Here is a 15,350-nt window from a genome sequence, read left to right on the forward strand (position 1 = left end):
ATTACACAGACTTGACAATGCTTACCTCCATGATACCCTACATTTTAACAAACCACCACAAAATCTCTGTTCATCTAACTCACAAATCCTACAGATACCTTGGATCAAAAACATAACTTGGGGATCATGCTTTTTTCATACATTTCTCAGCAAACTAAACTCAAACAATTGCAATTAAATGTTTGGAAGGGGTGGAAGAACAATACTTCACTGCAAGACTAGATTTCCTGATCAAATCACAAAGCACACAAAGGCTAGTGACCCTGACATTTTGTTTTGTTTCATTGTTGTTATCATTATCATTATTATTATTATTATTATTATTATTATTTTTTTTTTTTTTTTTTTTTGGGGGGGGGGGGGGGGGGGGGGGGGGCTAGTGTACAAGAATATATGAATCAAAATCACATGACCAGTGCATCAAAGCTACAGCTCAGTTTTCATCCGTGAATACACAGTGATTGGACTGATTTCCTTCCATTGCATTTGCAGTAATGTTACAGCACCAAACAAAGTTAAGAATACCCCCAATTTTTCTTCAAGGCAGAGTAAATATGAATTGTGCAGGTCAATGAATATCAATAATATTCACTCTCAGTGCCACATTGAATATCAATAATGTCCAATTTTACTGTCTCACTGAAATTCTGTCTATTGATTTCAAAACATGTACAAATGGGCAAACTGCTTTTCATTTGATTTTAAGAGCCACCCCCCCCCCAAAAAAAAATACTTGTTTATCAAAAGAGGAGTATCACAACTATTAATATGAAATTACCATTTAGACTTCTGCACATTTAACATGAAGTAGTAAGAGTATTTGAAAATATAGGGGTCAACAAATACACTCAGGTGTATGTGATTAGGGAGATAAATTATGCAGTTCATTCTTTTAGTTCCATTAAAGAAAAGTCCTGAGACAAATAATAAGAGACAGGTGTAAACATGTGTACATCATTAGCAACCTTTTTATGCTCCCAGTCTTTTGTCTTTGTCTGCAGCACCAAGTTATTCAAGTTATTTCATGGTACCGATACATCTTTTAATAATATAGCATTTTTGTTATTCAAACACTGCGAGATTTGTATGCAGTCTGGTTTGTGCGATATCTATGTGGTTCATTAGTTTATTACTCGTCGATTTTTTGTACTGGTGTAATTTTAGTTGGTCAAGACAAACATATCCGTTCTCCGTGTAAAATCATATGCCTATGAACTCGGGAACCTACAGTTTTACAAGCTTTAAAGCTTTTATGTAGGCCCCATCATATTTCTTATACTTACTAGTGACATTTTCATACGTTGTGACCATGTACATTTGTGTCAAGTATATTTTCTTTTTCCTTTTCTTCTACAATCAAAAGACATGATTGTATATATTTTGTACTCTTGTTTTGTTGTCAATAATTTTGTAATGTCATCATTGAGAAAATGGAAATATGAAATTTGAACTGAATTATATATAGCATATATTATATAAATATTAAACACAATGCACAAACCTCATGTGGAACTTCATGCACAAGAATAGCAGCTGTGGTTAAAAATCCCACCTGCAGAAAGAACAAAACAAATATGATAATATTGACCTTTTATAATCTTCATGTGCCATGTTTGCACACTATTAAAGCTATAGTTCAATAAGCGTATGCCATCAATCACGCAAAACTCACATGTGAAATGGTATAAAACAGCACTTGTTTGATAACTGATAATTGGTATACTAATGAGAACCTAGCTTTTGAACACAAGTAAAGTTTTCTTTTTACAAAGACAAAAAAAAAACTAGAAATGTCGTTATGGCGACTGATGCCCCCGCCATAATGCATGATTCTCCCAATAGGTATATAGTACAATGTCTTAACAATGTGTGATGACAGTTTCACATAACTGGCAAAATATTGAAATGACAGGTTTGTCAGAAATATCTTGAATGTTCACTTTCCTTGAACTGGGTTTGCTATAATTGTCTAAGAGCGGAGGTACACATATTTGGGGAATTGAGAATTTTTACTTGACTTCTGACCGACCCTTTTATAAGTTTATGCATTGAGTAATTTCCAAGGTATGAAGAAAGAGTGTAACTACAGAACAAAATATATTTTTTTTTGGTTTTTTTTTTTTGAGGGGGGGGGGGGCATTAAAACCTGGCCTTTGACCCTTAACCTTTGACCTTCGGCTGGAAATTTCCCAGAGAATCTCCATTAGGTAATGCATGTATATATTAAGTTTTAAAACTAATAATGCAAGCATTGCATAAAGTATATGAGGGAAATAGTAAAATTTTGAGGAGTTGACCTTGACCTTTGACGCCCTGACTATTGACCCATGACCCCTAAATTCCCTAGATAATCCCTGCCAGTCAGTATATGCATATATACCAAGTTCCATGAAGATACATTGAACCATTTGCGAGAAAAGTGATATTGCAACATTTTCACCTAACCTTTGACCTTTTGACCTTCGACCTTATGACATGAAACTCTCTCTGGAGTATCTTTACGCAGCAGTTCATGTCTACACTAAGTTTCAAGAAAATACCTTCGGGCATTGCATAGATATGGGGGAAATAGCAACATTTTTAGCATTTGACCTTGACCTTTTGACCTTTGGCCAATGTCACTAAAATCTACTCAACTAATTGCCCCATCATACATCATCCTTGGACCAAGTTTGGTGAAAGCTGCTTCATCCAGTTTTGAGTTATCACGTAAACAGATAAATTTTAGGATTTGACCTTGATCTTTGACCTTTGACCTCTGTCCAATTTCACTAAAAACTAATCAAGTAATTGTCCTATCATACATCCTCCTCCCACAAAGTTTGGTGAAATTTGCTTGATCCAGTCTTGAGTTATCGCATAAACGGATACAATTTCATGATTTGACCTTGACCTTTGACCTTTGGCCGATTTCACCCAAAATCTAATCAAGTAATTGCCTCATCATACTTTATACTTTGACCAAGTTTGGTAAAATTCCAGTCAATATTACTCAAGTTATCGCGTAAACAAAAGCGGACGGACGTACGGACGGACGTACAAACGGACGTACGTATGTACGGACGTACGTACGGATGGACGGACGGACAACCCGAAAACATAATGCCTCCGGCACCACTTCGTGGCGGAGGCATAAAAACCCACACACAACCACCTAACTATGGATTCCCTCTGAAATTTCAAACTAAGATTAATTTTCAAATCACATTTCATAGCCATGTAACTGCTCACATTTCACAAGAAAACAATGAAGTCAGGTCTGTACAACAACAAAAGAACTTTGCAGTGGCATTTCAAGAATTAATAAATTGTTACATTAAAAAAAAAACCTTTGAAAGCTCTGAAGTTAGGTAGAATACTGAACACAATCAGTGAATATTTTTTATATGTTACTGCTTAACATTTACTCTCAAACAACTCACTCAAAACACTCTTCACATATAACATAGAGACCAAAAATATTGTTTTAACTCTTGTATTTTCAACTTACTTTCTTGCTGATGAGAAAGCTCCCTGCCACTGCTATACCATGTGTAAAGTTGTCAATAAAGTTGGCCAGAAGATTGAGGTACCCCACAACCTGTTTAAAGAGAAGAATATGAGAATACACTCTCTTTATTCACCCTCTCATTACAGTCATTACCTCTGCCAAGGGAGGAGGTTATGTTTTCATTAACATTGGTTTGTTGGTTTGTTTGTTTGCCCGTGTGCAAAATAACTCAATAAGTTGTGCACAGATTTGGATGAAACTTGCAGGAAAGGTTGAGAATAACACAGGATCAGATGATAAAATTTTGGTAGTGATCCAGAAATTTGGACAGATTTTATGAAGGATTTTTTATATTTTGGCAGGTAGGGTCAATGAATTTAGGATTTGAAGCTGCACATTTTTGAGGTTTTCATATGCGCACTAAAGTGCATGCTCTGGTTTCTGCTAGGGCGAGGCACGCAGCTGAGGGTTAATGACATAACAAAGGCTTCTATATTGGGAAATCGGGCGATTTTTCAGTATGCACAATATGGGTGGAAATCACTGATTTCTATGGAAGAGCAAGATTATTGGTGGAAAGTAGCTGCTTGGCAGAGGTCTGCGGTCCCAGGGTGCTTTTCTAGTTTCAAAATGCTATTAATTTTGTATAGACATGTTCATACAGGACTCTACAGAGTTCAAATAATCTAACCTCAATACATGCCTGATATACAAATGGGTCACGGTGCAATGGTACAAGACATCACATGGTGAGATACAAGATGTCTCATCTACATGTATTATCATCTATTAAAAAAATACTTAGAAATGCACATTAAAGAACATCACCCTTCACACCTAAGCTTCTACCAACCAGGTTATGGCTCACACATATTCAGCTGTAGGTCTGTCATGGCTGTTTCTCACTGGATGGGGCATATTTTTGGCCTCATTGGCTTACCACTCATGCATGTCATATGCAAATCAGAAAATGTCAGCTGCTAGCTATTGGAAAAAACCACTACCGGTAATAATCTACGTTAACACGCTGAAAAAAAGGACACTGTAAAAGCAGAATATACTTTCACTTGGCTGCAGCTAATGTCACTGTTCACACAATAGATGTTGTAACAGAAAAGCTACATGATTTCCTTCAGGAAAATCCACCTGCTGGCAGCAAGAATAAGAATACTGCATGTACATGTATACCTACATACAAAGCTCAATGTCAATCTCTGCATGCACACTTGTCTCAGAGCTAAGGCTAGACAGTCCAAAGAAAAGATCTGTTTTGCCACCATGTTGGCCTCTTTTTTGGAATTCCCTGCTACCCACACTATGGGGGATGGTACACATTTGACATATTCATTCAACATCATGTAACCACCAACCTATGCACTGTAACAAACCAGTAATTGCAGTAGTTCTTGCTTTTACTTTCATGGGTGATGTTTGCATATTTGCAATGTATGTGATGTCAAACATTATTAGCCATGGTGTTGCTCTCCCCAGAGATATGTCTCTGAAACCAAGAGGTTAGTTTGGGGCCAACGGAGGCCTTTCAATCAGCATCCAGGAATTAAAAATGAACGAGACTATCCCTCAGTGTGGGGTTTCCCTGGCTTCAGAATGTGTGAATGTTCAGGAATGACACTTCTTCATTGCCTTGGGCACAAAGTGCCTGGTTGACAGTGTTCCCCAACTATTGCTAGTCAACTGGGGTAAACCATGAGGAATCAGCATCACTCACCTTTTTTCTGATCTACGCATGTGGGGGACCACTTCAGCGGATTAGCACCAAACTCCTTGCAGTGAATGAATGAAGGTATTTCAAGTGCATGAGTCACGATCCCCTCACACACAGGACCTCCACTTAGCCTGTTGAGGATGAGTCCCGAGTATACCGGTACTCGGGCAGGGGTCCACGATGGGAAATGCGTGTTATGGTAAAATCAGCCCGTCCCCAACAGGTTAATGTCCTATCTAAGGGAGAGTATTTTTGCGCTTACTAGAGGGGATGGCATGATTACGCATAATACTGATCAGCAAAACTCAATGGGAATCACATGGAGGCATTCATGCTACTGACTGAGCCACATCTTCGCCCTTTCAGGAATGACACTGTAACTTGAGCAACCAACCTGTATGATTTATTTATTCACCTTTATCTTCTTCTGTGTTTCCTGCTCCGTCTTTTCAGCAGAACTTTGTGCACCCTCTCTCTGGCAGGCATTGATCCTATTTTTCTGTGATGTCTGAACTCCTTGATGACCCTTGAACCCATTCTTCTGGGAGCTCTGCTGCTGCGTACGTGTGACGCCATTCTTCTGCACCTTGCTGGATGCTATCTTAGTGGAGACATTGCACTTTGTTGTCTTCCTCTTCTTGGCTACGCTGCCTTCTGCCCTCGTCTGTTGATTTGAAGTCAGTTGCTCAATATGCCTGGATGCATTTGACACCTTTTGAGAACCATTCACAACCTGGCACGAAAAAAACAAACAAAGCAAGCAAAAACAGAAATACATAGATTGAAGTCGGGTCAAAATTAAATTTGAGTTACTGATATCTAAATTGCTATTACATTTTCATGAGAACATAGTGATACAAAGTACAGTGTATGACACAAATGAAACACACTTTTACAGACATACCTGCACATACATGTTAACCTGTTCCTTACGGGAACCAGGTATACCAGCATCCTGTGGCGGCAACTAATATACGGTAACCTGGTATACGAGGTTCCGCAAACGTAAACAAGAGTGACTGCATTCGTGGCCTACATTCATGTTTATTTGTGTCATAATGCCCAGAAAAATGACTTTGGTAAAAAGATAAGAGTTTCTACTATCAGCATTTGTTCTCATTCTGTAAACAAAATGCATACATCACAGTATTATTTACCTTTTCTTTCCAGGTAGTTTGTGCTTGTTTTGCTATATAACTCGTATGAAGAAGTAAAAAGCGATTGAGGCTGAGTTCAGTAGATTTCGGTGTTTGCTGACCCCATTCAGGTGACTTGTTTTGTGTAGGGTCTATAACAAAAGTCTGTGAGTCCATCAGCCCACGCTCTATCCATACCATTGATATTTCATTATTCAATGCTGTAGTTGACCATGGAAATGGATACATCATGTACCGCTTGACTGCTTTCGCACAGGTGGATTATCAACCTGTCCGTTCTCTGTTGATGTGCAAAAAGAATCTCATTTGGGGGCAGTGAAGGCTCTCAGAGAAATGTGGAAGGAATGGGTTGATGGTATCATGTGATGTTCTGGCAGGTAGTCAATTCATAATTATGTTTAATGGGCACGATATACACCTGCTTGTTGATTGGGTACATTTCATGAAAGGGTTAGGATATTCTACAACTATGACTATTGAATTCACAATTCTATTCATAATACAATTTATTTTTTTTTTGATCATTTCAAAATCACTCATGTGAAAGCATCTATTAAAATGCTTCCCTTTATACCATGGTACACAATTTAGTGGACATCACAAAAAATAAACCTGCAGTATGTTTTCAGCACACACAATACACTAGTCTGTCATATGCATTTGATATCATCACTCCAACACAACATTTGAATAAAGGGAGCCCTTTCCTAGCAACAATCTAATCACTATACCAACATGCTTTTTCAATCAACCAAGGCTAAAAAGCAGGCCTCAGCCTAGCCACAAATTACATGTCATAAAATGTGCCTACAAGTATTTCACCTTCAAGCACATGCTGGTAGAATCAATTCAAGCATAAAAAATATTTTTTGTAACTGTGATTATGTCTGCGGCACTTATTGATGCAGACGCATAACAAGGAAGCGAAGTCAATATCATAAACCTGGCCCAGAAAGGATGATTTACTTTACAGTTGCTGGGTAATCTCTTGATCATAAAGTACAGGTTGCATCACAAAAATACTACAACATACCTTTTCTGCATTGAATTTGCTCATGAATGCTCTCTGCTACTCATCAACAAGTCTAACCAGCTTGAGTAAGAAAGTGTACTTCCCTTTTTTACCTCACATGTGCCTTGCATGTGCTTTACATGCAACTTTGACCTTGAATTTCAAAAGAAAGACCTACTTATTACACAGAAATGTGACCTTCAATGAAACAGTCTCATTATCAAACAAAAACACTTATATAATCTGACTGATAATATCACCACATATTCTACAGACAGATCTACCCTTTAATCACTCCCTGCAGAAGATCGATAACAGTTCAATCAGAACTTTGGATAAGCAGTCAAATAAATACCATACCAGAGGTAGATCAAACAAGTGTTTAACCTTCTGATGTTTGCACAGTCAGATAATTAAATTCTCTTAATCATCGCCCTCGATAATACGTGGTGCATAGATGTTATTCAGTGTGCACAAATATTCATATCTGTTATAGCTCTGCAAGCTACAGTAATAGCCATCCTTTTAGTGGGTTTTTACCCTTTTTTAAACCACAGTATAGGTACCTATATGTACAGCTATATTTGTCTACAACAAAAGGGCATCAGAGTAAATAGCTGGTCTGAAATGAATTGATGTTCGATAATATGTTTGTAAACAAAGAATACATAAATTTTCGATCAGCCAATCCATATCAAATTGACCCAAATTAACCACTGTAGGTATCTGCTATACTGCAAATGGAACTTGTGAGACAACTGAAATTGAGGAATGCTTGAATCAATATCGAGAACCAAATTGACAGAATGAGAGAGAAATATCACTTTTGAAGAGAAAACTGTCGATTTTCCACCTTATACCCAATACCGTACAAGGCATTTCTGTCACAAATTTTTAGAAGTTTTTTTCTCTTTCTGTATTCATTGAAATGTATGTATATACAAATTACAATGTGTATTGAAACATACCACAGGTTACAGTACAAAATCATGGGGCATACATGTACATGTACAACCATACATTTTGTGATTTCAAACACATATACACCTACCAATCACAAAACATATTAACAAAAGTACAACTTGTAAATTTGTCTACAGTAACTGTAATTCTCATACAGGAGATTATCTTTAGAAAACACAGACCATTTTTTCACGATTATGTGGGTTCCCAATTTCCTCCCTCTTTTGGGATATCAAGTACTCCATTTTTTGCTTACATTTCACCAAGGCCAAAAAATGTTCACAAACTAAATTTGAAGTTGCTAATTATGGTACTCTTCTACTCGAAGGAACACAGAAGAAGTGTTCAGATTCAGGGTTCGAAATTGGCGATGGTCCGCTGGCCATTGGCCACCCAAAATCACGTCGGACTAGCTAAAAATCATAAAACTCTGAAGTTACTGGTCCGTCTGGCTTGCCAAAATATTGCTTCAGTATTAAAATTGATTCTTAGTAGTCCGCCTGGCTAGTTAAAAAAAAAGTTAAGTGCGACCCCTGTTAATTCATAACAAGTATTACTTCCTAGTTCCCACATTTTGACCTGCTAGACATAATATTTTGGTTGAACGAGGCAGGTGGATTTGGTGCCACCACTTCAGGGATATTGTACCATTAACTATAGTTGATATGTAACTGGCATGTTAAAGATAAAAGATATCATAGTCTATTGATCTATCTATTGGTCTGTTGGTGTTATCTTTTGCGTCCTTCAGCATTAAGTCCTAAATCAATGACAAAGTTTCTCTCTACACAAAGGGTAGTGTATACCGTACATAGGCACTGGCACTAGTCAGAAGCAGAAACAGGTGAAAAGGTCAATAGAGTTGGCATGCAAAGGTCTAAAAATGATAGCCTAGCAGGAGTGGAACAAATTGCTTTGCAGCTTTAGATTCAAATCCATTGACAAGGGTGATGATATCCAGTAAAGTGCTTTAAGCTACAAATTCGGGATGGTGGAATTCAGTCCTCGGCTACACATTATCATATTGTTACCATTAAAATTGACACCCTTTCTCGAATAGCATTGCATATCTCATTATTCAGAAAGATTGGACAGATATGGTGAAATCAATTAAATTTGCACTTGCTCATCAACAACAATAACAACAAAATAATACAGAAATTTGCCTATTCTGAGAGGGATACAAGAACTGTAATCTTCTAAAAATGTGTCGCCAATTTACAAATTGGTAATGAATTTCACAATTGAGAGGTTTTGAAAATTTTGCAAATAATTATATGACAAACAAAGAACTCATATAAAAGGTGTTTTTTCCCCTCCACTTTACAACAATGTGTGAAACACTAAAGAATGAATGGCAGTGCAATTCTGGGACTCCATGGATACAGTGTAGTACAATGACATTGTTGGGAAAAGGCTGGGTGAATTAATACCAGTCTAACAATGCAGGTATGTAATGAGGCCTAAATCTTGAATTTGCCTCATGTGTGAGACCTAGTGGTGGTTGTGTACCTCTCCAGCAGCTGTATGGATTACAGTTGCCAGCAAAATTTGTTTTTGTGTGAAAATTGAAATTTTGGATGGACTATGAAGTAAATCTTGACTTTTGTCTCGGTATTCAATTGTGATAAACTATCTGTTGACTACGTGAACGATTTAGTAACAGTCTGCAGTTGCAATGTTATTCTTTTCGCCAAAATGTCGAAAATGCGTGGGGGGTTGAATAATTCTGCTGCCAACTATACATGTAGTTATGCACAAGAGAATGAGCTTTGTTAAGTTGAAATACTTTCTGTTGTCTGCAGGTAGACTAATGCCATGGTTATCAGTGCAAGTGACATGTCTGGGCCCTTGCCTACATTTTACAAAATGTTTTGGACACTTTAAGTACTGCTTTCCTGCAGTATTTTATTTAACAACATCCCAATGTTTCTGTGAGTTTAAACAGCAAAGGAAATGTACTTTGTTGGTATTGTATGTACATTGTACTTTGCACCTTATTAAGGACACAGTTTTGTTATGGCACACAATGTGTATCATGTATGTATTTAGATTCAATCAATGACACATATTGATAAGTATTTACAGTAGGCCCTCTGGGGTAGGGGTTGCAACACCCTAAATATCAGTAACAAGAGGGATTTCCCCAGCACATAACCCTTCATGACAAGACCACAAAAGGATATTGTAAGAGAACAATGTCCTTTGTACTCTACACAAAGACAGCACACAGCATGTACTCCAGTAAGCATTGCTCAGCCAATACAATCCTCTTTAATAGATATTTCAACAAGCAACAAAGTTTTACCTGCTCACTAAATGATTGACAATGAAGTTGCATCAACTGTGTCATCAACTGTGTCACCATTAGAACACCTTTTTTATAACATAATATCTCTACTTATCAAATTCCTCAGTAGAGAGGATCCAATACCCTTATAACATGTTTTCAAAGATCATTAATTTGTAATACCAGAAATCCAATCTAGAACATACACCCATTCCCAATGTCGAAGATATACCTTTTCCTTGGTAGGTAGTCTCTTGTTGCCGTCTACCCCACTGAATTCCTTTTTGGATTCCTTCTGTTCATCTCCATGGTCACCATTCTCTCCAAAGATCTTCTCCAGGGAGAGAAAGACCAGCATCCCAACAAGAATCCAAAGGCCAATCACAGTGTGTCCATGGTAATCATCTGTGCCAGTGAAAAAAAAAAAGTTCAAAGGTCATAATTTTGTTATTTCCTTTCACACCATAGTAGCAAAGTTTGCAAGTATTCCACAATATGGGGTCCTTTATGCCAAAAGCATCTTCATTCATAGAATTATATGCACTTCATATAGTGCTTACGATGAAATTTTATCGTTAAGCAAAATTTCACAATATCCTCCTATTGTCATAGGTTGGCAATGTAAAAAATAAGCCAGTATTAAAGCTTGTCTTTCTTTTTCTCATGAAACAGAAATATATGCATACCTTCAATTTTTAAAATTATTCGGAGTGACCAGTATCAACACCAAGGCTTCTAAAAATCATACTGATGTTGAGTTCCAGAATAACATGTGAAAGGAGGCTTTTACATCATGGTGAACTCTTCATATAAAAACTTTTAGCCATAAAAAATCAAAACAGATGTATTCTCTGTCTTATCTCTCAATTCAATTTTAATTCAACAAACTTCTATGAAAAGCATTATATCACATCTACATAACTAATAACTGTTTTTTCTGTAAAAGAAGAAAAAAAAAAGAAGCATATCGTCCCTGGGGTGACAAGACCTTGTATCTGCAATTTTGGTGAAAATGACTTTTTTGGACTAATGGTCAGTTAATCAGTTAAGCGATGTCCTGTCCAAATCCTAGATGTCTTACCCCAAAAATGAAGCCATTACAGCATGTCAAAGGAATGTCTATCCCATTGGATACAGTGCTTTTCCCGCCATGTGTTTTTGCTCTCCTGAACATTTGACATTTTGTAGCATATGAGGTCTTGTCGCCCCAGCGAAGATATACTGTACACACATACTGAAGTCATTAATAATAGACGCTATATGTGTGAGTATTGTCCTTACTTTGAGATTTCCTGACCATATATATGAACAGACACCCAGTAGGCCTACCTACATTAAATGTAGGCCCTACATCTTAAAACTGACACAAAAACTCTGCGTAAACAATTGCAATCTGATGGGGGCCCCGGATAAGGGGCAGATCTTATGAAAGTGGACAACCTCAAAATGGCATAATAGTTTGTAGTGTGCTTTCCTTTGGAGTCAGTGTATTATTCTGTGAAGTCACTATACAGTACACACACCACATGAGCACACACACTCACATAGACACACACACACACACACTCACATACACACCAGTGGCAGATCCAGAGGGGGCACAACTGGCGCACGCCCCCCTTACAATTTTTCGTTAAAAACAAAAGAAATAAAAAGAAAAAAGTGAAATGAAACCCGGAAGTGGCACCAGAAAGATTAGTTGCCCCCCCCCCCCCCCCTTTACAGGATTCCTGGATCCACCCCTGCACACAAACAACACCAGCGTACAAAGTACTGAACCACACTGTGTTATACAGTACTTCAACCAACAAGCATGTACCTGTCACAGAACAAAGTTTCGGACACATTTGGTTATCTCCACATTGAATATAATCAATGAGATTATCCAATTGTGGGGTTATAAATAGACAAGTTGAACATTCATGTATTGCAGGACATTGATTGGTAAATGGACCACCATATCAAGCATAGTTCACTAGCATGCAAGGATTACTGCAATCTGTGAAAATCTCTCAAAAGCAAAGGACAAGTTTGAACAAATAATGTGAGAATTGAGTGAATGCTGATATTAGAACACTGTACTACACATCAGTGAAAGTTTGAGGAAAATCACACAATCCATTCCAAAGTTGTGATTTTTTTTTCTTAGTTCCCGGGCAGCCATTGCTGGATTAGAAGACTACTACAGTACAATGTATGTGATGATCATATGGACTTGATTATTAAATAACAAAAAGAACACATAAACAGAATTCAACATATTTCCATATCTCTAACAAAATAAAAGCGCACTTGACTTACCTCTTTCACAAAGCAGGGAGAACAATATTATCATTAATATGTGTAAGCAACAAGTCGGGGAAATGCATAATTCAGTAAAAATTTAATTTTTGTGGAAATCTTCTGTTTTTATATCTTTACATTACATTACAAATTGCAGAAGTCTTCTCGTTCAGCTATAGCAGCACAGAAACTTTAAAAAGATTCATAACTTTCAAACAGATTGTCCTCTACTTTCCCTGATGTATTCTACTGATATTGTTGCATTCACTCAATCCACATATTTTGGTAATTGTGTCTCTTCTTCATAGGAGTGGGCTTTAAAGCAATCAGGGCCAAGGGTCAGTGAAGCATGGAGGCTTACGATTAGCACTAGGATTAATACGGGTAACTGGCTTTGCTGACCAAAGCAGAAGGCTCACAAACTGTTTAGCCATTCCTGTTCATTGTCAGTAAACACTGGTCCTGAGAAATATCAGCACCGACAGTCTACGCAGGGAGTTGTTACAGATGGAGAAAAATCTTCTGCTCTCCCTAGAAGTCATGCTCAACCATAGCATTTATAGGGCTCACATAGGTAAATATTTCCCCATATAGATGTGTGTTTAAATTCAAAAAATTCTGTAAAATAGCTGAGAGAAATGAGGTGTTTCATCTTCAATAACCTGAAAAAGTGAGATATATATCCTTTCATCCATCAAATTTCCAAGGGGGGTTCTTCAGCTCAAACTCTGTCCACGGGTTTGCAAAGCCAGACTACTAGTTCTTTTTACTAAAAAAAAATCACATATTGCTGTACATGCACCCAATCAAATATAGTCCCTTTAAATTCCATAAGAAAAGCTTTCATCTTCCAAACAAAATGCAGTTTGTAGAGAAATCATACTCAATATCTGCAGCTAATCAGTTTCGATGGTGTTTTTTTTTTTTGCTATAAACTGCGTTTCTGATTTTTAATTAGTTTTTTCTTTATCTATTTTAGTATCTTTGGTACGATTTTGTGATGCGGTCGGGGACATTCCATTATATTTACAGGTGTGAGCCCTATACTGCAGCCAAGGCTCTTCAAGGCCGCTATTAGGAGACTCTGTAAGACTGAAACCATCCCCTATCAGATCGAATCTTCTCTATTTTGTCTGTTTATACTGAGATGAACGTCTGCTCAAGGAGGCTCCAGAACCCCTGCAGGATGACTAGACGTCCCGTATTTCCTAGGATCATCCATATTTTGCGCCTTTGTCCCGGCATCCCGACCAACCCTTTCCGGAATGCCCATTTGTCCCGTATTTCAGAATGTGATGGAAAAAACCTTATTTAACATACCTTTTAGACAGCTTTATTTTCCTACTATGTTTTTCACCCCATTCTCAAAGTCTATTTCTTATAAGATGGATTTAAAATCAATAGCAAAATAAGCAGTTAGAATTGATTGGAAGACTTCCCATTGATTAGGATCAATAGCAACATTATGACAGAGTCTTGATACGTCAACTTCGGCTGCTAGCAAGTGCACCCTGGCCGTGCACACAACATGTAAATGTGAACATGTGCATGTCGAAGAATGCGCATATCATCTGCGTTGCATATTCTTGTACTTTGTGAACGATGTACAGCGTACAAAAATACACTACTATCAAGAAGCTGCTGACTGCTGCACCTGAGGATGCGGCTATTGTATTTTCTGTTACGTCTTTTACGTCTGACATGTAGCGAGACTATTATCTTGCTAAGTGATATGTCTGATGCGGCAAGACTACAAACAGTGGAAGCATTCAAAGCCTATATCTACAATTGTATTTGTTTTGCTTTTTGAAAGTCATTGTTTTCTTACTATCGACTATGAATCGATGGGTGTTTTCGTATGGAAAACTGCCACCGACTTATAATTCATAGACTTAAAGCAAGATAAGTGGATGCTTCGGATGCATCCACTGTTCGTAAGTAATTCATATGCATCCACTGTTCGTAGTCTAACTGCCCTAGACGTATCATTTATCAAAGACAATATTCTCGCCACATCACTCGTTGTCATCAGATGTTTTGCGTAACAGCAAAGACAATAGCAGCATCACAGGCTACATCGGCGCACACTGGCTGTCTGGCAAGCTGCTGGCTGCTTTCGATCGTGGATTGGGAATTCACCAAACCCGAGGCCTCAGTTCGGGTTATGAAGTATAAATAATCAAAAGTGTCGCATACTTGCCAACTCTACCGATTTGGGTAGTAGCTAGACTACCGCTTTTTTGAGATTTTAGCTGCCTACCAATTTTATAGCAAACCTGTCATTTACTAAAAGGAAAGTTACAATTCCCCTTCCTTTTGTGTTGATTCTCTCGAAAACAGACCTCAAAATTCATTTTGAAGTTGAAAAAAAAAATCCACACCGTAGGCGGGGGACACCCCTCCCTCCCTCCCCCCCCCCCCCCCCCCCC

The 15,350-nt window shown here is 37.8% G+C and overlaps 1 protein-coding gene across 1 annotated transcript in view; it reads right to left on the minus strand.

The window, feature by feature from the left end:
• The window catches only part of LOC139720129 (zinc transporter ZIP13-like), a 45,614-nt gene that overhangs the window by 16,743 nt on the left and 13,521 nt on the right, over positions 1-15,350 (minus strand). Inside the window, 4 exon segments of the mRNA XM_071631503.1 lie at positions 1,502-1,552; positions 3,491-3,580; positions 5,632-5,949; positions 10,847-11,043. Coding sequence (XP_071487604.1) covers positions 1,502-1,552; positions 3,491-3,580; positions 5,632-5,949; positions 10,847-11,043 — 656 coding nt within the window.

Source organism: Diadema antillarum, unplaced genomic scaffold, assembly GCF_040938485.1.
Source record: "Diadema antillarum isolate AM-2024a unplaced genomic scaffold, OU_Dant_1.0 scf00000010, whole genome shotgun sequence".
NCBI lineage: Eukaryota > Metazoa > Echinodermata > Echinoidea > Diadematoida > Diadematidae > Diadema > Diadema antillarum.